Here is a 26,935-nt window from a genome sequence, read left to right as displayed (position 1 = left end):
CTGCAGTAACTGGCAGTAAAAAGATTGCTTTCTTAGCAGAGTGTGTTGTGAGTCACTGAGCCAAAGGTGTAGATGAGGAAATAGTGGCTAGTTTCTCATCCCCATCATAGGAATCAGGGGAACTTCCTCAGTAATTCCATAGAATTGCAGGCTGGGCTTGGACTACTGAAGCTGTATTTGGTTTATGTATATGGGGAGCACTATGTCTGTGTGTAATTTTGTATGTTACCAAAATCTTTCTGTGGAATGCTAATGACAAAGTTGAATTTCTTATTGTCAGTACTTGATTTATCTGAAATAAACTAGAAGATATAATGATTACATATCACAGTTATCTGAACAGTTTATTGTGGGATAAAAGCAATTTTTCAATTTTTATTTTTTTTAAATCATTGGATGTTCATTCATGCTTTCTTTCAAAGACCTGTTACAAATAGAATTGTTGCAACTTTTTCTAAAATGGCTGCAGTATCACTAATAATGAAATGTATCATATTTTCTTATAGGGATTGCAACTAGGTTTCTCCTTCTAAAACTGCTCCCTCCTCTTTGGCATTCAGGGAAAAAAAATAGTTGTTCAGGAAAAGCTCCATCCATGGGGTGAGAGGTGGTGGTTATCAGTGGCAAGTCTGAGATGAGGAAACAGAGGAGACTATCACAAGATAGATTGTATTGGTACGGATCAGACCTAGGGTGTGTCACTACCTAAAGGGTTACCAGGCCTGCGCATGTGTAGAGATCACGACTATGGGTTTGTGGGATTCCATAATACACAAAGACACAGAGGCTTTTATCCTCTAAATTTCTCTAATTTATTACAGATTACCACAAATACCATACAAATCACCACTAGCAAGTATACTACCACAAAAATCACCACTATGAGTATACCTATGATTAATAAAGCTAATATATATATCAAGCTCTTACAAATTACTATCAGCAATCAATAATATGGTATCAATCAATAGTATGGCAGCAATCAATAATAGAAACAATTGATAGTATAGCAGCAATCACCATTATAGCAACAACCAATAACAGCAACAACCAAGTAGGTATATACTATTACAGGTTACTACAAACTTACCATTAGTGAAGCAAACTTAACAATATAACAGCAGATATACTTATGATAGATTACATATATGGATATATAATACCAGTATCAAGAGAATTAGACACATTTCAGAAGGGACCAAACCATTCCAGAGGAGAGGACAAACCGATCCCAGAGGGGGACCCAACCATCCCAGAGGACAAACAGAACTGACCCCAAAAGCGGGCCCAGAGGGGGACCAGTAAGATAAAAGAGAGTCTCACTTCAAAGATGATCTGCGTCATGGAGTTTGGAATCAGCCAGGCATCCTTGGCAAGGATCCAAGATCTCATAGAAAGTTTTTTGCAAAAAGTATGTGCAGCATGGGAAGTTCTCAAAGAGAGGCTCCATTTTGCATAAAAATTAAGTCCTTTTTATAACATAGAGACATAAGAGGGCTTAGGACACCACCACTTTGAGCAGCCAATAGATGCTGTTAATTTCTGTTTTTCACCTGGAACAGCAAATAGATGATGATGATTTCTGCTCTTTCAGACCACTTTATTTTTCCAGACTCATTTCCTGTTCTTGCAGTTAGAACAGCCTATGGCAGTTACTGATTCTTACTTTCTCAGGATGTTTTCCCCTTTTCCCAGACTATTTTTCACCTTTTCAGATGATAAGTTGCTGTTACAGTTCCTTGGTTTTGTACTTATCAATGGTATCTCAGGATGTCTCCAGTTTCTGGGTACCCAGCCATACTTCAAAGATGCCAGCTGCACTTTTCAAGGATGCTTCTGGTTCCCAGGCCTAGTTCCCAGGCTAGCAGTTCCCAGGCTGGCAGGCATTTTCTCTGTCAGTATTTTTCAGCAGACATTTTCTTCTGCTTAGTAATTTTCCCCTTCTAACCAGGCCATCTTTATGGCTGCTCACATCAGGGTGTCAGGCAGGGAAACCAGAGCAGAATAGGAGACGAGGGACCAGAACCAGAAATCAAGAGTCTGAAGCGCACTTGCACCCAACAAGTCCAGTGGACAGCAATGCACAGCTGGTAGGCTTTATATGCAATGTAAATGGGACAGCCTACTAAAACTGGCTCCTAAGACTGCTGAAGCAATTCAGTCTTTATGTGTTTTAGTTGTCAGGGAGAAGGATTGCAGGTCAGCCAGATTCAAGTCAGGACACGCTCCTTACAAAAACAATGTGGAAAAATCACTGAGGTCTAGTTTTTCCCCACAAATACAGTTTAAATGTTCTAGTAACCCACAGTAAGTTACTTTAAATGTGTTTTTTCTCTAGCAGTTTTTAAGATGATAGATATTCTGTCTGCATTCTTCTTCTAGTGTAATCTCTACTGAGTCTCTTATTTCAACAAAAGAATTCATACATTACACTTACATGGAAATATTGTAAGTATATAGAGTAGAATATTTCCTACATGCTGTATCTGAAAATATATTTGCATGCTGTATGTGCTGCAGGTATTTGTATTCATCCACAATGATTTTTTCAGTTTCATTCAACCTGGTAAATTATGCTTGAGGGAGAGTATAATGGGGCAGCACATGCTTTTTGTTTTGTTTTTGAGATCATTTCACACTGTAAAGTTATTTATTAACAATAGTGAGTGAAATTTTGACCTATGACAATAACCATATATGTGTTGTTGGCTAATGTAATGATTATCATATACTGTGGTGCACTTGGAAAGCAAGCACCAATTACAGGATTCCAAAGGCAGTGACCTTAGCAATATCACAAATAGCTGTTAGCTTTAATATCTAAGTGGAAAAGTTTGGTAAATATATTAGTAGAAATTAAAATATCTGAATCAAAATGAAACAGACTTTGTTCAGGATAAACTTAAATGTATTTAATATTGTAAGGCAAAAAAAAGCATTTGAAAAATATTGTATCTTATGCTAAAAACTTTTACGAATATAATGCCTTAACACAGATTCTCCTATTCCAGTCTTTCAGTTGCAAAATTTGTTTTAATATATTTATATCTTTGTATCTGGTAAGTAAAATGGTGGCAATAATTCGCTCGCTATTGTTTTTCACCCTGAAAGCAAATGGGAAAATAAAGTCCAAAAAACTATGAACACTTTGGGAAATGGTTATTCCTTGAATTAAAATGTTTCCATCTCCTCTTACCATTTGCTAAAAGTCTCATACTTTTCATTCATGCTAGTACAAGACTGTTTAATAGCACCACAATTAGTAACAGAGATTGCTTGAAATATAATTAGGACCTTACCAATAACATGACAGATGGCAATCGTGCTTGCAAGGTGGTTAGTGGATGAGGTGCTAACAGACTATTAAAAATGAACAATATTAAACAGTTGTTTCATTATATGGGTTAGACTTAAAATATCCTACTCTAACTTTTTCATTAAATATTTATTAGAGGTCTGTGTAGCAAGAAGCTTATGATTGTTTTCCATGTGTCTGTGGGTTGTTGCAGAATATTTGTGGTATTGGTCATCAGCACTGAAAAGATACTGTAATCAGTGCTTGTTATGTTATCTTTTTCAAGTAGTTTCCTGTAATATATTGTCGTGGTAACTCTATCCCAGCCGAAACCAGGACATATATCAAACTACCACAGAAGGTTTAAGAGATGCAAATATGTGTCTTATTCATAATAGGAAAATTGGTTCTTTTTTTCAGTATACTGAGGACAAATTTTTTTTTTATCTAGCAATATGTTATTTTGTATACTAAAATGAAGATATCCTTGCAAATTTTTACTTAAGTCTTTTTTTTTAAACAGAGTGCTAGATACCCTTTCCAGAGCTTGTGTATAAAAAGTGTATACTGTTGTAGGCATAATCTTCTGATAGAAATTTGCTGTATAGTATACTTCAATATCTTATTGCATAGCAAGATTTCTAAAACATGTTTTGCAAACTCTTGAATTTATAACTTCCTAGCATGCTATTGATTGAGTGGTCCAAATAAAATCCTTCTTTAGGTACTTTTCTAATGGCTGAAATTTATTTTGTAGAAAATACACAGACTGAAAATTCTTCTTTCCTTTCCTTTCCATAGGACAAGAAATGGGCTCTCAGTCATGAAGATGTCACACTGGGAGAATTACTGGGCAAAGTAAGTTATCATCAAGTGAGCTAAATAACATTTAAATAGGTATATATCAATCATGAAGTCTGTACGTTTCCTATTTGCCTTATCTTTTAAATTACTGTGGTATGCGATTTTATACCAATTCTTTTACTATAATACGAAACACAACATTGTGCTTTAAATAAATGTAAATCACATTTACTGGGAAACAATGTAATGCGTCTGAGTGCTGAAAATGTTTAACTCTAGCATGCATATTTTTCTTATTTGGAAGGCTTTTAAGATAAGTGGATTTCTATAAAGCATTATGTGGCTGTTTTAATCTGTGCAATCTTACAAAAGAATAATATTATTGCAAAATAGGAAAGTTATATGTAAATAAAAAATCTGATATAATAAGATGATTTAATCGACACTTGTTAAAACAAATGCTCATTGATTTTGTATGACAATGAATTAGGTAACCTCACAATGGTATATATATTAAATTAATTCTTATAGTTTCTATCACAAATTGTGCTTAGTAGCTGTAAGTTTTTAAAACACCCCTATTCAGGTAATGCCGTGTACCTCACTTATATTTTCAGCAGCTTTGCAACTACAAACAAATTTAGTGCAAGTGCCACTTTGGACACAATGTTCCAAAAGATTTCCCAAAACCTGAAAAAGAGGCTTAAATGAGAAGTAAAATGAAAGCAACAGTTGCCTTAGTATTAAGAGACACACCATAAGAATCGATAAACTTTTCAAGAAATGGGGAATTAAATACTGTCAGAAAATTCTGCTTCCCAAGATAAAATCTCTTTAACAGCTTAAGATGACAAAAAGCATTAGTTAGCTTTAGACAGAGCTATATCCACATAAAATGCTATACAGGTACTATGCCAGTTTCGCATTCTTAAATAGAAAAGTATCAAAAAAAGTGTCAAAAATAAAGATGTTTCAGGCATAAAAAAGTTTGTCTTCCTAAAAACAACTATGAATGTCTTGATTAGTAAAGACAGTTAATCTATCTGAAAATCGATTACTTTTTAGTAAAATGAATTTATGTATGTATTGCATGTTTTTGGCAAAAAGCATTTTTAACAATAAAGACAACTTAGTGCTTACAAGTGATTATAACAGTAAATCTGGTTAAGAAGTATTTAAAAAATAATAAACAGAATAAAAAGCTTTGTTGGGCCACTATATAAACTTGTGTTGTGGTTTAACCCCAGCCAACAACTAAGCACCATGCAGCTGCTCACTCACTTCCCCCCCCGACCCAGTGGGATGGGGGAGAGAATCAGGAAAAAAAGTAAAACTCATGGGTTGAGATAAGAACAGTTTACTAGAACAGAAAAGAAGAAACTAATAATGATAATGATAACACTAATAAAATAACAATAGTAATAATAAAAGGATTGGAATATACAAGTGATGCACAATGCAATTGCTCACCACCCACTCACTGACACCCAGCTAGTCCCCGAGCGGCGATCCCCCCACCCCCACTCCCCTCAGTTTATATACTAGACATGACGTCACATGGTATGGAATACCCTGTTGGCCACTTTGGGTCAGCTGCCCTGGCTGTGTCCCCTCCCAACTTCTTGTGCCCCTCCAGTCTTCTTGCTGTCTGGGCATCAGAAGCTGAAAAATCCTTGACTTTAGACTAAACATTACTTAGCAACAACTGAAAACATCAGTGTTATCAACATTCTTCTCATACTGAACTCAAAAACATAGCCCTACACCAGCTACTAGGAAGACAACTCTATCCCAGCTGAAACCAGGACAACTTGTTATGCATCCATCTCAAAAAACAAAATAGTCAAACCAAAGGATGACAGGATGATCAGTTTCTATATGAGAAAATGTTAAATAAACTGTCATAATTTACCTTGGAAATGAGAAATCTGAAGGATTATAAAATCTTGAGTGGCCTGGAAAAGATTAATTGAAAAATCATGAAAGTTTGATGTAGAAGATGATGCAAACTTTAGTGAAGAGGAAGATTTTGCTTCACCTCAGGTGTGAAAGTTCCATTTATTTACTCTGTATTAATTCTATAATACCCTGCAAAATGAAATTTATATAAAAGGAACAGATATAAAATGATAATTAAATATTTTAAAATAAGGGGAAAACCCAATTTTTAATACTTAAATAGTCTTTAAGGTAGTTTCAGTTTTCATTATTAAGTACTTCTTAGAAAGCTAGAGGAAAAGCATGTTGGGAGTGATTCAGCTACTTACCTTTGGGCATCTAGTGCCATTTAGATATCAAAGGTAGTGTCCTGGCCTCTAGAAGTGCTATTCTAGAATGATAGATGGCTGTTAAAGATCCTCTGCCATGCTTGCCAGCTATCTTGGTTTCTGAAATACTACTAGAGGCTTGTGTTTAGGCACCTGAATGTCTTTACTTGTAACTAAATAGCATTACTATTTTCCATCTATGATTTTTTTTTTCTCCTTTTCTCTATCTTCTTCCTTTGGCACTATAGTATTGTTGTGGTTTAAGCCCAACCAGCAATTAGGCACCACGCAGTTGCTCACTCACTCTATGCTGCTCCCAGTGGGATGGGGAGGAGAATCGGAGAAAAAGTAAAACTCGTGGGTTGAGATAAGAACGATTTAATAACTAAATTAAAATCAAATGTAATACTACTAATAATAATTAAAAATATAATAATAAAAATAATTGTGATGAAAAGGAATATAATAAAATAAAAAATAAATAAAACCCAAGAAAAAAAACAAGTGATGCACAATGCTCACCACCTGATGCCCGATGCCCGAGCAGCAATCTGCCCCTCCCGGCCAACTCCCCACCCTACTTTATATACTGAGCATGACATTCTATGGTATGGAATATCCCTTTGGCTAGTTCAGGTCAGCTGTCCTGGCTATGCTCCCTCCCAGCTTCTTGTACACCTGCTTGCTGGCAGAGAACAGGAAACTGAAAAATCCTTAACTTAGGATAAGCACTACTTAGCAACAACTAAAACAACAGTGTGTTATCAACATTCTTCTCACACTAAATCCAAAACACACTGTACCAGCTACTAAGAAGAAAATTAACTCTATCCTAGCCAAAACAAGGACAAATATTCAAATGAGGAAAGAAAGGAAAACATTTCCAGCAGATTTTTGCTGTTTATTAAACTCACGTGCATCTCTAGATACTAGCAAACAGGAGAGGGATTCATCTGAAAATTTACCTGACAATTTTAAAATGGAGTTGATTTGTTCTTTGGGAAATACAAAGCTTATCTAAAAGAATGAGATCTTCAGTTTTTGTTTTTGTTTTCTGGGGGGGGAGGGTTTGGCTGACACCTTCTTCCTTCAATTTCTGTCTTAAATAATTTTCATTTTGTTTTTATTTAAGAAATACATGTGATGGAAATTATTCTATGCTCCTTACTTTAGTTTTCTTTTATTAAAAGGCAAAGACTTTGTTTACTTAGAATGATTTTTTTTTTCCTGATTTCAGGGTAATTTTGGTGAGGTATATAAAGGAACATTAAAGGATAAGACTCCTGTTGCTGTAAAAACTTGTAAAGAAGATCTTCCTCAGGAACTGAAAATAAAATTTCTGTCAGAAGCCAGGTAGGTTTTCTAAATTTAATTAAAACATATATTTACACTGTGGTGTTTTTTCAAGTTTTATTGCTACATGAATTTATAAAATCTGACCTTCACAAAAATTTTAAGAAGCCGTTCTAAAAATTTTTTCCTTTTTTCCTCTCCCTCAATATGTTCCACAACTGTTGTCCCAGTAACTAAAAATAGGCAATTTTTTAATGTGTGAATGCAGCAGCATCTGCAGTTGGCAAAACCACCTCTTCAGCAAAGCAAGCTGTGCCTATAAAACACATTTTTCTTATTTTAAGTGCCTCAATTTAAAACTTCTTCTGCATTTTGCCATAAGGATTCAGACAAAAAGACTGAAAGACAGTGTTACTTTAAATGTGATTATATCACAGAATAACAGAATGGATGCAGTTGGAAGGGTCCTCTGGGGTTCATCTTTTCCAAGCCCCCGCTCAAGCAGGGCTACCTAGAGCTGGTTGCCCAGGACCGTGTCCAGATGGATTTTGAATATCTCCAAGGAGGGAGACTCCACAACATCCCTGGACAACCCTTTCCAGTGCTCAGTCACCCTCACAGTGAAAAAGTGTTTCCTGATGTTCAGATGAACCTCCTGTGTTTCAGTTTGTGCCCAGTGCCTCTTGTCCTGTCACTGGACATCACTGAAAAGAGCCTGGTTCCATCCTCTTTGCATCCTCCCTTCATGTATTTATATACAGCGATGAGATCCCCCGACCCTTCTCTTCTCCAGGATAAACAATCCCAGCTCTCTCAGCCTCTTCTCATAGGAGAGATGCACCAGTCCCTTAATCATCTTTGTGGCCCTTCATTGGAGTCTCTCCAGTATGTCCATGTCTCTCTTGTACTTGGGAGCCCAGAACTGGACACAGGACTCCAGGTGTGGCCTCATCAGTGCTGAGTAGAGGGGTAGGATCACCTCCCTTGACCTGCTGGCAGTACTTTGCCTAATTCAGCCCAGGATACCATTAGCCTTCATTGCTGCAAGGGCACATTGCTGGCTCATGTTGAACTTGTTGTCCACCAACTGGCACCTCCTTTTCTGCAGAGCTGCTTTCCAGCTGGGTGACCCCCAGCATATATCGGTGCATGGAGTTGTTCCTCCCCAGGTGCAGGACTTTGCACTTCTCTTTGTTGCACTACACTGTTGCACTGTAACTGTTGAATTATACCAGTTATAATTATACCAGTTATATATTATACCATTAATCCTGCCTTCTCACCTGCTTGATTAACAGAGCTGATCAAATTTGAACAGGTTATAGTATGGATCCCCATTTACTAATTTTTTCTTGGGAAGAAGAATTCACTTCAGAAGAGAGATTCTGTGCTGTGTCAGGCAGCATGTGATTGCATACCTATTTTTCCGATTACACTCATATCACAATATGCTAATTATTCTGAATATAGGCTGATTATATGGGTATATAAATATCTTCAGGGTATATAAATTTCATCAGGGTAGAGAGGTATATCGAGATAATTTTGAAACTGTTTAAATTATCTTTTTCTGTTCTTGCTAGGGAACTTGATATATTTTCATTTTTACTCAAAAACTAGTATGATCAATAAGGAAAACTATAAGACATTATATAAATCACTAATATCAGCCATTACAGCTATTGAACATCTTTAAATGGCTCATAACTCAGTTGCTGCAGAGATGCTTCATTTGCTAAGCAGCCTGCCACTGGTAGAACAGTCTTATAATGAAAGAAAAATAAATATGCTGTGTCTGAGTATGTATGTACCAAGTAGGTTAATATTGTACTCTTATGAAAAAAAGAAGGCGTGGTTTAAGTTAGCAAATAGTAGAAGAAACATTTAAAAGTTGTAATGTCTCTCCAGAATTCTTCCTAGCTCTTCATTATACTTGTAAATTATAGCATGCTGTTTTAGATTGCAAATGTTCTTATTAAAGCATTGTGTAAGAAGACGTAAATGTTTTTGTTTAATTCCCAAAGTTGAAATTGCTGTCTTTATATTCTTTTAAAACTTACTGTACAAATAAATTAATCTCTTAAAGTAAAATTGGATTGAGTGTGCATTTGAACAGTGCAGAAGGAAAATATAGGGAAGTGCTGTGCAGGCTTTTTTAACCTAACTGCTATTGGTCCACCACTGAAATGTTATTTAATTACAGGGGTTCTTGAGGAACTACAGATCTATCAGGCCATTTTTCAGTTCTTTTGTTATGTAGACAAATAGTAGAATAATAATAAAAATAATATAGCATTCAGTCTTGATTTATAAGTGAGTTGATGTGCCCTCATTCAAACACTATGATGATTGATTTGTTATATTGATTTTTTTTTATGATAACACTAATGACATGTTCCATTAAAATAATATTAAGAGTTTAAGATATTTTCCTATGATACTTAATCAGTTTATACAATAAAGTTTATTAATATAATAAATTTACTGTATGTTTTGCAGAATACTCAAACAGTATGATCATCCTAATATTGTAAAACTCATAGGAGTTTGCACACAACGACAACCTATTTATATTGTTATGGAACTTGTTTCAGGTATTTTTTTTTCTTTTCTCACAGCATATGTTCATATGTATTGTTTCCATAGTGTAAAATATATTTTTTTTCTATTTGCCTTTATTTGCATTCTTATGACTGATCTCAAAAGTCACCCATGTTGCAAATCTTTGGAGATCTTAGCTTCTACCAGGATAGGAGTGGAGTGAGCTATTCAAATCTGTTGTGAGTTTTTCTGTAACCATTCAAGAACAGAATTTGCTACAATGTCTCTCTGCCATATCTTCATTTTTCTCCTGAAAAGATATTAAATAATACTTCCTTTAACAATAGGGTTATATTGTTAATGCTATACTTGTATTTAAAGAAACTTAATGACTGGGTAGTGTTTCAGTTTTAGTAACTCAAATTTGGATTATCATTCATATGGGTTTTCTCTTTATGAAAATACATTGTTCAGCAGAATTATTCAGTTTTTCAGATGCTCTTGATTTATTTTTTAATCTTCAGTTTATATTATTCATCAATGATTGGAGAGAGTTTCAAATTGATGGGATGATACCAGATTCAGGCAACTGTATCGATCTGATTCTCTCAGAAGCTGGAAAATGTGTGGGTTTAGTACCCTCTGGTATTGGTTAATATGCAACACTTTGTTTTATATATTGCTAGATTTGTCTTCAAAATTATACTGCAAGGTGTTTAAGAACCATTTAATTAATGAAGACTTAGTAAATATTTAGACTTTATAATTCCTGAGTACTAACTAGCTTTAGTAAAAGTGCACTGATGAAATCTTTGACTTATTGGAATTTTCTGCTGTTATTCCATTAGATTATATTAAATTATTATATTAGTACATGTGATTGACTTTATTAAAATGGAAACTAACAGCATTGTCCTGAGATTTTTTAAGACATACACTGGTAATCAGCTTCTCTAGACATCTCTGCTAATAAATATAAAACCTCATCTTTTAACAACTTTATCCTTCAGGGTTTTCAGAGTCTAGGGCAACTTGAAACATACTAATACAATTAGAGAAGGAATTAGTGGAAGTCTTTCACTGATTCTCATGCCCAGTTTGCAGTCCAAATCCATCAAAAAAAATTTCTGTCTCCTGACTTTGGATTTGCAAGAAACTTCTTAATTCTATCATTTTTTTCTGGGCTGTAAGTCCTCTGGATAACTTCCATGCTTGCCTGCCCTCTGTAATGTTACACTGTGCTCGAACCATCACACTTTTCTATGTTCTTTGGACAGTTAAAACTTGGCTAGCATACCGTGAGACTGGCCAAATCAGCTAGAAAAGATAAGGATGCTAACTCTGAAGAAGTTAGCAGAGGAAAGAAAGACAAAACAGTTCAGAAAAGCAGTGACTCTGATATTACTAGTTTTCTGTTCTCTAATGGCAAGTTTGGATGAGATAATCTAAAATTATTATTATTAGTGCTTTGACTTGATATTTAATGCTGCCCTTTGAAGAACAAAATGTTGGTGGCCTTTCTGACTTTCACTCACCACTCGGCTTTCTCAGTATCTTCTTTATCTGTGCTTTTTGTCTTATATGTCTTTACAGTTGAAGGTGTTTAAGCAGATTAACTCTGAAATTCTTTTTAATGACAAAAAACGGCATGGTTTAAGTTAGAATTGTATTTTGCAAGTGTACAGCAGTGAAAGTTTGTGATTAATAATGACAGTTTCTTCTCTGAGAAAACATTAGAAACGGCTCCATAAAGTGTGGAATTCATGTGTTAGGGTTAGGTTTTTTAATGGTCTGTTTAATTGCACTTTTTCTACAGTTCTTATTTACCAAATACATGTATACTGCATGCTTACTGTGTCTTTTAGAGACTGCTTTGATGTGGGTTTCAGTGTTTCAGTAGTGGCTTATTCTGCTTTTCATTTCAGATTCAGATTTCAATTCAGATTCTTTGTTCAGGTGTTAAAAAATTTTCTGGAAACAGTACTTCATGTAGAGAAGTGCTACTCTATTAGTGATTCTGTCATTAACTCTCTGCAGAGGAAATCTTTTTTGGTTTTTTTTCCATTGTTCCAAGTGTAAATGGAATTAAAGAATATGCATCTGGATAAAGTCATCAGTGAAAACAATAGAGACAGTGGCAAATGCATACTTAAGCATCTGTGCATCCATTGTTATATACAAAAATGTATTGGGTTTATGTGGCAGAGTTTTGGTAGCGGGAGGATGCAGGGATGGCTTCCCATCAGGAGCTGCCCCCATGATGGGCAGAGCCAGTTTCAACTGGCTCCAAAATGGACCTGCCACTGCCCAAAGCTGAGCCAATCAGCAATGCTGGTGGCGCTTCTGTGATAATGTATTTCAGAAAGGGTAAAAATGCTGTGCAGCAGCAGTGAGAGAGAGGAGTGAGGAAAACTGAGAGAGAAACAATCCTGCAGACACCAAGGTCAGTGAAGGAGGAGGGGGAGGAGGTGTTCCAGGTGCTGGAGCTGAGATTTCCCCTGCAGCCCGTGGAGAAAACCATGATGAAGCAGGTTGTCACCCTGCAGCCCATGGAGTACATCAGTGCAGATATCCAAATTGCAGCCCATGGGGGACCCCATGCCGGACCAGGTGATTATGCCCTGAAGGAAGCTGCAGCCTGTGGGGGACCCACACTGGAGCAGTCTGTTCCTGAAGGACTGTACCCCATGGAAAGGACCCATGCTGGAGCAGTTCGTGAAGGACTGTAGCCCATGGGAGGGACCCTACACTGGAGCAGGGGAAAACTGTGAGGTGGAAAGAGCATCAGAGACAAAGTGTTATGAACTGACCACAACCCCCATTCCCTACCCCTCCTCAGTCACTCAGTGGGGGAGGAGGTAGAAGAGTCAGGAGTGAAGCTGAGCCTGGGAAGAAGGGGGGGTGGGGAAGAAAAGCAAAAACAAAGGAGATTTATTCTCTATTTTTCCATCAGCAGGCTATGTCCAGCCACTTCCTGGGAAGCAGAGCCTCATTACATGTAGCAGTTGCTTCAGAATACAGACATCTTGTGGTTTAACCCCAGATGGCAATTAAGCACCACGCAGCTGCTCACTTACTCCCCCCACCCAGTGGGATGGGGGAGGGAACTGGAAAAAAAGTAAAACTTGTGGGTTGAGATAAGAACAGTTTAATAGGACAGAAAAGGAAGAAAATACTACTACTACTACTAATAATAATAATAATAATATTACAATAATAATAAAAATAAAAGAATTGGAATATACAAAACAAGTGATGCTCAATGCAATTGCTCAGCACATGCCGACCAGTGCCCAGTTAGTTCCCGAGCAGTGATCCGCCCCTCCTGGCCAACTCCCCCCCAGTTTATACTGGGCATGACATCATATGGTATGGAATATTCCTTTGGCTAGTTTGGGTCAGCTGCCCTGGCTGCGTCCCTTCCCAACTTCTTGTGCCCCTCCAGCCTTCTTGCTGGCTGGGCATGAGAAGCTGAAAAATCCTTGACTTTAGACTAAACATTACTTAGCAACAACTGAAAACATCAGTGTGTTATCAACAGTATTCTCATACTAAATCCAAAACATAACACTATACCAGCTACTAGGAAGACAATTAACTCTATCCCAGCCGAAACCAGGACAGTATCCACCTTTTTCTATGCCATTTATGTGATGCCCAGGTCCCACACTTTCCAATACATCTCAATTAATCACCATCACCTTTCCTGTCCTTTGAGATATATATACACACACAGAGATATCATTCCCTTAGTCTATGGGCCATCCCTATAAAATGTCTGTTGAGTCATTTAGTCCATGACTTTGGGCTCCATCTGTCATACCAGTCTTTCTGGGAAGGAGGGATGGTGCAAAGTCTGCTCAGTCGGCAGAGCAGGATCAGGCTTCAGTGCAGTGCAGCGGGCGGGTGACATTGGGCACACCAGGAGGATGGTGTGTAGTGCTGGATTGTTGCATGCTGAAGGCAGTCCTGGTTCCATCACTACTGCGCTTTGCTAAGTTTTATCACAGTTCATTCTTGCTTGATCTAAGTGATTCTTACTGTAATAACATTGATATAGCATACAACAATTATAGTAATTGATGACATACAGTGGCAGGGTTATATAGCAATTAACATCATACAATTTAATTCATTGGCTATTCTCACCTAAAATCAAATCCCCTTGAGGCACATATGTATTGACTTTGTGTGACAAGGTTTTGGTAGCGGGGGGGTTACAGGGGTGGCTTCTGTGAGAAGCTGCTGGAAGCTTCCCCTGTGTCCGACAGAGCCAATACCAGCCGGCTCTAAGACGGACCCGCCGCTGGCCAAGGCCGAGCCAATCAGCGATAGTGGTAACGCCTCTGGGATAACATTTTTAAGAAGGAAAAAAAGTTGCAGGATAGACAGAAACGGCAGCCGGAGAGAGGAGTGAGAACATGTAAGAGAAACAACCCTGCAGACACCAAGGTCAGTGCAGAAGGAGGGGGAGGAGATGCTCCAGGCGCCAGATCAGAGATTCCCCTGCAGCCTGTGGTGAAGACCATGGTGAGGCAGGCTGTCCCCCTGCAGCCCATGGAGGTCCACGGTGGAGCAGATCTCCACCTGCAGCCCGTGGAGGACCCCACGCCAGAGCAGGTGGGTGCCCGAAGGAGGCTGTGACCCCATGGGAAGCCCGTGCTGGAGCAGGATCCTGGCAGGACCTGTGGATCTGTGGAGAGAGGAGCCCACGGAGCAGGTTTTCTGGCAGGACTTGTGACCCCGTGGGGGACCCACGCTGGAGCAGTGTGCTCCTGAAGGACTGCACACCATGGAAAGGACCCATGCTGGAGCAGTTCGTGAAGAACTGCAGCCCGTGGGAAGGACCCATGTTGGAGAAGTTCGTGGAAGACTGTCTCCCGTGGGAGGGACCCCACGCTGGAGCAGGGGAAGAGTGTGATGAGTCCTGCCCCTGAGGAGGATGAAGCAGCAGGAATAACATGTGATGAACTGACCGTAAACCCCATTCCCCGGCCCCCTGCGCCACTGGGGGGGGGTGTAGGTAGAGAATCCGGGAGTGAAGTTGTGCCCGGGAAGAAGGGAGGGGTGGAGGGAAGGTGTTCTGAGATTTGGTTTTATTTCTCATTACCCTACTCTGGTTGATTGGTAATAAATTGAGTTAATTTTCCCCAAGCTGAGTCTGTTTTGCCTGTGATTGTAATTGGTGAGTGGTCTCTCCTGTCCTTATCTCGACCCACAAGCCCTTTGTTATATTTTCTCTCCCCTGTCCAGCTGAGGAGGGGGGAGTGATAGAACAGCTTTGATGGGCACCTGGCATCCAGCCAGGGTCAACCCGCCACAACATATTGGACTTCCCCATCCTTCCGCATCACCCACCAAGTGCACCCAGGTCCTTGAGCAAAAGCAATACCATGAATGGGTTTGCCTTTGCCTGAGGCAGGAGTAACCCAGACTGTCTTCCCTAACATATTTTTTATGTGCACTACAGGGACTTTATCCCCTTCTACAGTATGTAAAATTTCTGATTGGGCAGGGCCACCCTGATTGGCAGATCCCCTACTGTTGATTAACCAGGTGGCTTTTGCTAAATTTGTATCAGCCAGGGGAGAGTGCGAACGCAGTCCCCCACTACCACAACTTAAGCAGTCGAGTTTCCCGCATTTGGGGAAATCGCAGGGGTCAGCACACTCAGAGTGCAGGGGATGAGCCTTGCTTTTATTGCTGAGCATGGCGTCCTATAGTATGGAATGTCCCTTTGGTCAGTTCGGGTCAGCTGTTCCAGCTATGTCCCCTCCTAAGCTCTTGTCCACCTCCAGTCTACCAGCCTTTGGAGGAGGGGGATGGAGAGACAACCTTTATACTGTGCAAGCACTGCTCAGCAATAGCCAAAACATTGGTGCATTATCAACACCATTCTAACCACAAGTGCAAAGTACAGCACTATATGGGCTGCTATGAGGAAAGTTAATTCCATCCCAGCCAGTCCCAGTACAAAAAACAGCTCATATGTTGCTAATAGATAGCAGAGAAATAAAACAAGTTGTCAAAGACAATCATCCTTTATAGCAAGATCCCTTATTTTTTGTGTGTTAACAGAACATAATAAATGACATGCTTCCTAAAGAAAGGATCACACTGATGAAGAAAATTCAATAAAGTTGACATAGGAATGAATAACTGAAAATAATAAATAAGGTAGCAGAGCATGTTGCAGATATATAACCAAAATTAAAAGGTCGATTAGAAATTATATACGTTAATGAAAAATAACCATCATTTACTTACATTTCAGTTTCTTCTAAATTTGCTGTTAGCCATGTTGAACTAACTTCATACATCCACTCAGTGTCAATGCATCATAGAATACTCCAATAGAGAAAGACTTTGTTATATTTTTTCCCTGTCCATCACCTATCAAAAAATGAAGTAAATATCTTAATCTAATTTGTGTGTGTTATAACTTCTCTTTACTTTAAGGAGATGCATGTGTGGAAAAATACATCCTATCTCACTTCTCTTGGCTGGGTTGTTAGAGGCTAGGTCACTTCTCAGTAATGTCCTGTGGGCCTTGCAGAAATCTGTACAAGGGGAAAGGGGAGGAACTTTTTTTAACCAGATTGTGGCATCTTTTTCTAGAGTTGGTTGGTATGAGGTCACTCTAGTCCTTCTAGCTTCTCAGACAACATTTAATGAAAAAGACAGTCCCTTAAATTGACTGAGAAAGGAGGCCTGAGAAAACAGAACTTGTTATTCTAACCATGTTTTCATGATGGTACCATTGATGATGACCTGGACTTGGGAAGTTTTATCCACTGGATTGAAAACATAGGAGTAAGAGACTTAGGGTTTTTAAAGATTAAGCTACACATGATTCTTTTATCAAGTTGACAGAGAGTCCAGTAAATTGATTAAAGACAATTTCTTCTGACGACTCAGAGATCATAACAAATATTTTAACAAAGAAATATTTTATGATTGTCTAATAAAATACACCTTTTTTCAATCACAAGATAAACTTCTTTCTTACATACTAAAAAAACCTATATCGAGCAACACATAAAACCAAACAGTACATTTTAATACAGAAAAAATCAACTGGAATATTTTTAAAAGAGCTGTGTTCTCCTGTTTTCCAGATAACCAACTGGTACCATTGTCTGAGTAAGGAGGCATAATAATTGTTTCTCTGACTACAACAGAGAGTGTTCTACCAACTGTTTCTTATTTCTTGTGACACATATACCACAGATAAATATCTCAGTAGGTGTTAGTGGTTGCCTACTAACAAGAAACCCTTAGTGTTCTAAAGATCATTCCCTCTCTTTTCTCCTTTCAGAATGAACTCTGCATCTTTTTATGGAAAAGCAGCTAGAATACCCTTCTATCTCACCCTTCTCCACTATTATCTCCTAGTCCCAACTTTTCTCACTGATCATGAACCTTACTATGGTATTTCTGCTTTCAGAATAAGGGGGTTTAATTCACTGAAACCATGAGGATCATTTAATTCTGTTTTCACTTGCTCATAATATATCATGCAATCTCCCACACAATCAAAATCAAGTTGCAAGAGACCCTCTAAACTCCCAATGTTTACTCTTTTTCCTAGGTTTAGGGAAAAGCTAATAAAAATCAAATGAAATCTTTCAGATGCAAAAAGCAATTCCAAGCCACAGAATTCTTTCTTCTCCTACTTTATGTTCATTTCAATTTACTTGAATTTCAGCTTGCCCTAAAAGAAGGACCTAAGGTAGAGGAAGGAACTTCGTATGTTCATGAATTATGTGTTCTAGAGTAGAGAATTTTGAATTTAGTTGTATAATCTTGTGGAGTTACCACTTCATGCAAATACTTTCAAAAGTATATCCTATAGAACCTTCAAAGGTGCCTCCATTCCTTCAGCAAAGAAAATCTGCGCAGGTTGTCAAAATATGCACCTCAGTTAAGCCTATATCAATTCTCTCTAGAAGGATTTGTCTAATGACAGCAGATGCAAACATCTTCATAAGTTCCAACTATTGATTCAAGGTGGTATAAGTAAGATTGCAGTTATGCTTTTCATGACCTACTCCTTTTAGCTGTTGGACTGTTTAATCACAAGCAGATAGCCTATTATCTCTTTCAGGTTTCTGTGTATTTAAGCATTCTTATAATTAACATAGTTAAAATTATATCCCTAGAAATTTTTTTAAAAAACTTTCATTTTGCAAAGTCAAGCATTCAAAAATAGACAATTCAAGAATCTGACTTGTCTGTTAAGTCTGAATTTAGCTTCCTCTAGCATATATATTGTGATACAGCCTTTAATAACTGGATATCCTTTTCATACCAGATCCGTACCTCATACAGTTCTGAATAGTTTTCTACTATTTGTTTCTCTTCTCCAAATCCATTCTATGGCCACAGGCCTTATTTAATGTATTCTATCAGTGATCTGCTCTTAGTGGGATTTTCCCCTCCCCTTCCCCCCCTCCCCCCAGCAGACATTTCTGGGATTTTCACTGTAATACTAAGTGCAGTGCAAATGTTACTCTGGAATACTAGCGTGCATTCCTGATACAACCATAAAATTTCTATTTCAAAATGAATGCATGGTTCCAACCTGCCCACCCACACACACATTAATTGGACACTGAGTTTGTGTTTCTTGTTTTATTCATGCTCATGCTGACATACATTGGAGTAGATGTGCTGAACACTTGCAACTGCAAACAGGTAGAGCTATGCTTGTACATATAAAGGGCAAAAGAAAGTTGTCTGAATTTATCATTGGATTCAGGTTTCAGCTATGTATGTTCAGCTTATACCTAGACATATGTAACTAGTTTTTAAGGTGGAATTCAGCAAGGTCATCACATCCATCTTTGCAGCTGTTCGGATTTGGATGGAATATTTGGGATGCAAATTCTCTATGTCACTGATGAAGAAACAAGTCAGAGGTGACAGGTTTTATTAGCTCAGGTGCAGCACTGCATGATTGCAGCTATGCTGGCACGTTCAGAAACAGCATGGCTATTTCTATAATGCCTGTAACAGGATCTGAGAAGCCATTCCTAACTCAGGCTCTTGGGCTACCTCTGCACCCTGTTCATGCCATCATATCTGCAGTTGGCTTTGGTTCAGCTTGGCTTATTCACTCCAGCTCTTCTGAAATTAAGATGACTCCATTGCTGCTTTCTGTACATTACAGCACTTTTTAGCTCCAGTGGGCTTATTAGGTCAGAGGCATTTGCAAATAAAGCCCAGTATTCTGCCTGACCTAGCAAGCCCTTTTCTTGGCCTTCTTGGAAGGGAGGGCTACAAGGTATCAAGTGGAGAAATGCCTACAGATTCAGTATAGCTGGTGCTGAGATGCAGCTAATACATCCTATTAAATCTAAGCTGAGTTTTGTGGAATTACTCATATTTTCTGTATTATGCTCTGTAGTGATATATTTGGGTATAGCACCAAATCACAGCTGACTCCATATATTTCTGCTGTTAGCTGCGCTGAAGCTAACAAGCCCATTTGGAACCAAGGACTGAGGTAGGTATATTTTATTTGTTGATATCATGTATAATATCCAGATTATCTGAGCTTTTCTGCTAGTTGGAGTGTCTAAATGAACTATTATCTTGAGTAAATGAGATCTCACTGTAGTCTAAGGCTCACTCAAATATGCGTACACTGTCTTACCTGAGCCTGAAGTTTAGCCCTGCTATCTCTGGGATACAGCTGATTCCATTCATAGGCCTGGAATGCTGACTGATGTTCAAAAACCTTACCTTTTTACTTTGTGTTATGGATTCAGCTCCTGTGTTCTTTGCTTTGTATGTGGTTTGGTTTTTTTTTCAATTTTCTATTGCTTATGGAGACAGTGAGATCTTTATAAAAGATCATTCAGGTTTTTTTCCAGTCACTGCTGTTTTGAGACCCCTTAAATCTTTAATATAGTAGTGCATGATATGCCTCATTGGTTGTGTTGTGCATCATCAGTAGCTGAGTTTTGCCAGCAAATTTGAGATCTTTATACTGTCTTTCAGTAACATCCTGAATCTTTACTTCACACTGTCAAAAATCAGTGCAACAGAAACAAATAGTCAAATTCTAGACAAATTCAAATTAGAAATAAGGTGCAGATTTTTAACAACGATAGTGACTGTTTTTAATTCAATTCTTGTTTTTTCCTCTGTAAGATATGCTTTAATCAAATAAGCTATTTGGCTCAATACCCAACCTGTTGCTGAAATCATCTTCTGTCTACCCCTACAGTTTCTCTTCACACAAATATGACCCCTGTCTCTTTCTCTAGTTTTCATCTCTGTTACTTCATCCTTCCCTCCTGCATTCAGCTAAGCTTCCAGCTTCCATTTTTCTTTCTCTCTCTACTCCTCTGCAACCTTCAATGCTTCTGCCCCTGCCACTTTCTCTCCTGTTGCACATATCACCCTATGAGTCAGACCCCCCATGTCTTTCTTCTCTGCATATATGTCCCACTTCACCCTCTCCTTCCCAAACCCTCTTGTAACCCTCCCACATGCAAACAGACCCCATTTCTTCTTCCTCCCCTCCCCTTTCTTTACTCTTATACATTCATGTGTGGCTCTGCCTTCCTCCTATTTGCTGCATGATTTCCATCTGTGAGGATATTAAGAGAACAGGGAGAACAGTCAGATTCCTCTGTTGGGGAACAGATGATGATGATTAAAAATTCCTTTCAGCTCAGAGCTTCTCTTTGTGATGGAACAAAACCAAAGTCCTGTTATACAGTCTTTTTTTATTGTAATATTTGAGAATAGAATTTGTTTTTTATCTTTTCAAATATTTTAGGCTTTAACAAAACTATATTTTGTATCAAGACTGTACAAAAGTAAATGTATATTTCATCCATCAGCAAGCAGACAGTCTTTTGGAAATTTGAATGAAACCAACCAAACATAAAAATTTAGCCAAAACATTTTGATAGCTGCAAGAAGTTTTGTATGCAGTGTTGTTTCCTTAGTTTTATTTATTGGTAATCCTTCATATTATTACTTTTTGCTTTGCCTAAAAACAACTTTTAAATAAAAAAATTAATGTGTCTTCATTTAGAGAGAAATGTTCATTGCTTTTCTTTAGACTAAAAAAAAATTGTTCTACATGTATGTGCTGTTTCACATGGATCATTGTTACTTTCTTATCAAAAGTCTCTTTCAAGGATAATGATTTTATTAATGTTTTAATAATATAGTCAAATTGTAGGAATTAATGTAACAAAACTCAGTGGAAGACTTCATGAAAGGGGAAGGTGATTTTCATTTTAATTAATTTCTTAAATAAGTTGTATCTACACACTCATTCACAGAGGACAAAAGATGCTGGCTGTTGAGTTCTTGCTATGATTTCTGGGTTCCTCTTAACTAGTGATGACAGACTGGGTTTTGGACAGGCCTTTATGCCCTTTGGGAGTCAGTAGTTGCTGTGGTGGGATCATTGGTTTCAGACTCTAGCTTATCTAACCCACCTTAAATATCTTAGGCAAGGTTGCTGACCATTGTCAATATTTTCCTCATTTTTAATATATTATGTCCATAGTGCATCTTCCTGTTAACAGGAAGAGCAACAGCACATACAATGCATTTTAACGTTGTTGTCATCCAATTTTATTGGCCTGCAGATCTTGTGCTGAGTCGTCATCTGTGTTGTGGTCTCATCACAAGTTTTCTGCTAACGAGTCATCTGCACTGTGGTCCTGGTGCAAGCAATATCTTCTCAGTGTTTACCTGTTTTATTGCTACTAATCATGTCCGTAGCTCTCAGTGCATGCCATTCTTTCAGCTCTTGATCTCTTCTTCCATCTTTTCCTTCTACAAGCATGCATTTCTATTCATACTTCATTAATACCAATGTTAATATTGCTATTGCAAAACTTTACGTGATTATAGCAACTTTTATTTGGTTTGCATAGCAGGAGAAGTTAAGTTTTAACTGGGTTTTGCAATAGCAATACAATTATTTCTCTTCGTAGGTAGCTGAAAAAACGGGTTTATTTACAGTTTCTGTTACTACTTATTTACAATAAAAAAAAAATTGGTGAAAATACTGCATTACACACAAATGATCCATTACTTGAAAAGTGAAAATGAACTACATTGAGGAAAGTGACAGCTTCAGCCTTTCTAAAGCCTTAAATTTTTTAGTTTGCCAAATAGATGCTTACTTTTTAAAAAAAGTATTTTCTAGAATTGCTACAGATGCATTTTTAATATTTACAATTCATAGTTTTAAGTAGCTGTGTTTGGGTGTATTCTGTTGATAATACATTATGTTTTAATGTACAAGGCAATAAAGAAAATGTGAATTTCTTGACTTCAGTCTGTATGAATCCTCAAATTTATAAATACTTAGAAATGCATATAAAAATCATTTTAATATTATTATTAAAGCTTATAAAACAGGTATGAATATTGAATCATGGAGCTCATCTGTGTTAGGTGACCATTCAGTGGTACTGCCAGAAGCATGCTGAGTCCAATTCATTACCATCTGTAAGAGGAATGAAGTGGACACTTTAAATTTCTGCTTAATATGGTTGTTATTTAAAAAAGGAAATTCTCCCATTTTTTTATTTATATATATATTTGAATATATAAATCTATTTTCCATCATCATTTCATAACTATATTTTAATTATGTTCAGTATAAATACTGGTATTAGAATAATGCCAAGGCTGTCTAGAACAAGTGGATAGGTACCATTTTAGGCACCAGCTCAAGAGAACACTGAAGTACATATTTACAGTTGAGCATAGATGCCTTAAGTTAGAGATTACCATAATTAAATATTTTGTAAACTGATTTAGCATATTTCATTGCTGTTTCCTGTTTTTTGTTGTGTTCTCATTCATCATAGAAAGGTTTTCTGTCTTGGAAAACAGTAGATTCTTTTGCTTTCCACGTTAAGTGTACTGTTATATTGCCAAAAAATATTACATCAAGTATAGCATAAACTTTATGCTATAAAGTATGGGCATGATGAGGAGATGCTGACATGGTATTTTTGCTCTCAAAATTTCTGTATATAAAGAGAAATATTTCACACTCACAGTGAAATACATGAAAGGCTGTTTTTTGGATGAATCCAGTTACAGCAGACTGCTCTCATGGAGCTTCCCGCTTGTGTGCTACACTTTTTATCTACTTAATAAAATAATCCTCTTGTATTAGGCAGACACTCCAGTCCTGTTATTTATCCTTTCATAAACCCCAAACTGCTAGTTGATTTTTTCTTGTAGTGACGCTATAATGGTCTAATTATTTCTGTAGCAGTTATAGCTGTTGGAGCAGTTTTCATTTTCTAGTAGTGTTGTGTGCCATTAACTAACGGGTAGCATTTCATAATACAATGGAAATTCCACATGTAAGAGAAAGCACTACTTTCTATTATGAAATCATCTAGTTATGTTTCAGTTGGTTCATAGTCTAATTAGTCTGTTTATTTCATTTTTATTAACAGCTATGAAATCTGAGATTATGTTTTGACACTATATGCTGCAAAAAGTGAACTACTGCTTTTATAGTAAAACTTGTTTTAAGAAGCTGTCGTGGTTTAAGCCCAGCTGGCAACAAAGCACCACGAAGCTGCTTGCTCACTCCTTGCCCACCAACCCCAGTGGGATGAGGAGGAGAAAATATAAAGAAACGCTCATGGATTGAGACAAGGACAGGGAAGGATCACTCACCACTTATGGTCACGGGCAAAAGACAGACTCAACTTGGGGAAAAAAACAAAATCAATTTCATTTACTACCGAATCAAAACAAGAATAACGAGAAGTAAAACCAAATCTCAGAACACCTTCCCCCCACCCCTCCTTCCTTCCCAGCTCAGCTCCACACCTGGTTTTCTCTACCTCCTCCCCCCAGTGGTGGAGGGGGACTGGGAATGGGGGTTGGGGTCAGTTCCTCACACATTCTCTCTGCGTTCCTTCCTCCTCAGAGGGAGGACTCTTCACTCTTCCCCTGCTCCAGCGTGGGGTCCCTCCCACAGGAGACAGTCCTTCACAAACTTGTCCAGCATGGGTCCTTTCCGTGGGCCGCAGATATTCAGGCACAGGCTGCTCCAGTGCAGGCTTTCCCATGGAGTCATGGCCATCTTCGGGGGCATCCAACTGCTCCAGCGTGGGGTCCTCCACAGGCTGCAGGTGGGCATCTGCTCCACCACTCATCTCCATGGGCTGCAGGGGGACAGCCTGCTGTCTCACCACAGGCTGCAGGGGCATCACCTCCTCTGGCACACCTCCTCCCCCTCCTTCTTCACTGACTTTGGTATCTGCATAGGTGTTTCTCTCACATTCCAATCTCCACACCGGCTGCAGGTTTCCCTTCTTAAATATGTTATCGCAGAGGCGCTACCACTGTCACTGATTGGGTGGGCCTTGGTCAGAGGTGGGTCCAACTTGGAGCTGGGGAAGCTTCTAGCAGCTTCTCACAGGAGCCACCCCTGTAACCCTCTCCCTACACAACACAAACCCCACCACACAAACCCAAAACAGAAGCATATAAAGATATCATGTAGCTAGAGTTCTATACTGAAGGGCTTATAGTGAAATCCTCTTAACTTAGTTTTGAAGATTGTCCTGGTTTCATCTGGGATAGAGTTAATTGTCTTCCTAGTAGCTGGTACAGTGCTATGTTTTGGGTTCAGTATGAGAAGAATGTTGATAACACTGATGTTTTCAGTTGTTGCTAAGTAATGTTTAGTCTAAAGTCAAGGATTTTTCAGCTTCTCATGCCCAGCCAGCGAGAAGGCTGGAGGGGCACAAGAAGTTGGGAGGGGACACAGCCAGGGCAGCTGACCCAAAGTGGCCAAAGGGGTATTCCATACCATGTGACATCATGCCTAGTATATAAACTGGGGGTGGGGGGACCGCCGCTTGGGGACTAACTGGTCATCAGTCGTCAGCTGGTGAGCAATTGCATTGTGCATCACTTGTATATTCCAATCATTTTATTATTATTATTGTCATTTTATTGTTGTTATTATTATCATTATTATTTTCTTTCTGTTCTATTAAACTCTTCTTATCTCAACCCACAAGTTTTACATTTTTCCTTCCGATTGTCTCCCCCATCCCACTAGGTGGGGGGGGAAGTGAGTGAGCGGCTGTGTGGTGCTTAGTTGCTGGCTGGGGGTTAAACCACGACAAAGATATTCCTGTGGATGGTTTCTTGTGAAGATGAATAGATGAAACATTGGCTACAATAGACTGTAAAAGTCAGAATTTCCTTGTAAGAGTAATTTTGTTAAAGGACAGTTAAGCTTGTATTTGTGTTACAGTGATGAGGATAACCAGATTTAACCTGAAATGAAATAATATATTTTGTACAGTAAGCGATGGAAATCACTTTTTTTTTCATCTGTAACTAACAGTGCTTTCAAATCAAGGTTGAACAGAGTAGCTAAAAGACATTTTCTTGACCTTTATTCAGTAACAAATACCAGTAAACAGAACTATTAACAAAAACATGTCCTTGGTGACTTTTTTCCTTATTGTGATTTTGAGACATTAGAAATACTAAACTATGTTTTGATGATAAACATAAAATATACTGTATACAACTAAGGTATACTGTGCTATTTTTGCTCAAAAGTCTAGAAATTCATGCAGTGCATGTCAAGCACTGAAGATAAATTAGCAACTCTCAATCACCTTCTGATGCTATGTTTGTATTGGGAAGTTACAGGCTCATACTCTGCCAATTTGACCCTGTAATATAAGAACATTAGAACCTTTCCATCCTGTTCAAAAATGAGCTGATGAAAATTAGGATCTTTATTACTTGGTTAAGCATATTAGAAAGGAATTTATAAGATTGTATACAATTTTTCAATTAAAAGTCCTTGCAAGGCAAGGCTTGCAAGGCAGTTGTTGCTCTGATGGCCTGGAGCCTCGTTCTGACAGGGCCCTGAGGTGTCCCTGTCTCATGGGACAAAAACTGAGGCATCCTCCAGCATATGATTAATGCACTTATGTGATGTGATTTTCAATATTGAAAACTAGCTAGCTGTTTTTTAGGATGACCTTGCAGGGTTTTTTGTAAGCTACCTTGATTTACTGTTCTCATACAAGCAATACCATAATTTGCGAACACTGGAAGAATTTCACATTCATATAGATGTATCTCGTGGTTTAACCCCAGCCAGCAACTAAGCACCACACAGCCGCTCACTCACTTCCCCCCCACCCAGTGGGATGGGGGAGAGAATCAGGAAAAAAAGTAAAACTCATGGGTTGAGATAAGAACAGTTTACTAGAACAGAAAAGAAGAAACTAATAATGATAATGATAACACTAATAAAATGACAATAATAATAATAAAATGATTGGAATATACAAGTGATGCACAATGCAATTGCTCACCACCCACTCACTGACACCCAGCTAGTCCCCAAGCGGCGGTCCCCCCACCCCCAGTTTATATACTAGGCATGATGTCACATGGTATGGAATACCCCTTTGGCCACTTTGGGTCAGCTGCCCTGGCTGTGTCCCCTCCCAACTTCTTGTGCCCCTCCAGCCTTCTCGCTGGCTGGGTATGAGAAGCTGAAAAATCCTTGACTTTAGACTAAACATTACTTAGCAACAACTGAAAACATCGGTGTTATCAACATTCTTCTCATACCTAACTCAAAACATAGCACTGTACCAGCTACTAGGAAGACAATTAACTCTATCCCAGCTGAAACCAGGACAGTATCCACCCCTTATTCTATACCATTGACGTCATGCTC

The 26,935-nt window shown here is 38.2% G+C and overlaps 1 protein-coding gene across 1 annotated transcript in view; it reads left to right on the top strand.

Moving 5' to 3' along the window:
* LOC128136117 (tyrosine-protein kinase Fer-like) overlaps positions 1-26,935 on the top strand; it is a 194,526-nt gene that overhangs the window by 118,025 nt on the left and 49,566 nt on the right. The window contains exons 13-15 of the mRNA XM_052775260.1: positions 4,097-4,153; positions 7,604-7,719; positions 10,159-10,253. Of these exons, the coding sequence (XP_052631220.1) occupies positions 4,097-4,153; positions 7,604-7,719; positions 10,159-10,253 (268 nt within the window). The remainder of the gene's footprint in view (positions 1-4,096; positions 4,154-7,603; positions 7,720-10,158; positions 10,254-26,935) is intronic.

The sequence above is a fragment of the Harpia harpyja genome, chromosome W, assembly GCF_026419915.1.
Source record: "Harpia harpyja isolate bHarHar1 chromosome W, bHarHar1 primary haplotype, whole genome shotgun sequence".
In the NCBI taxonomy this organism is placed as follows: domain Eukaryota; kingdom Metazoa; phylum Chordata; class Aves; order Accipitriformes; family Accipitridae; genus Harpia; species Harpia harpyja.
This window is presented reverse-complemented; position numbering and strand designations above follow the sequence as displayed.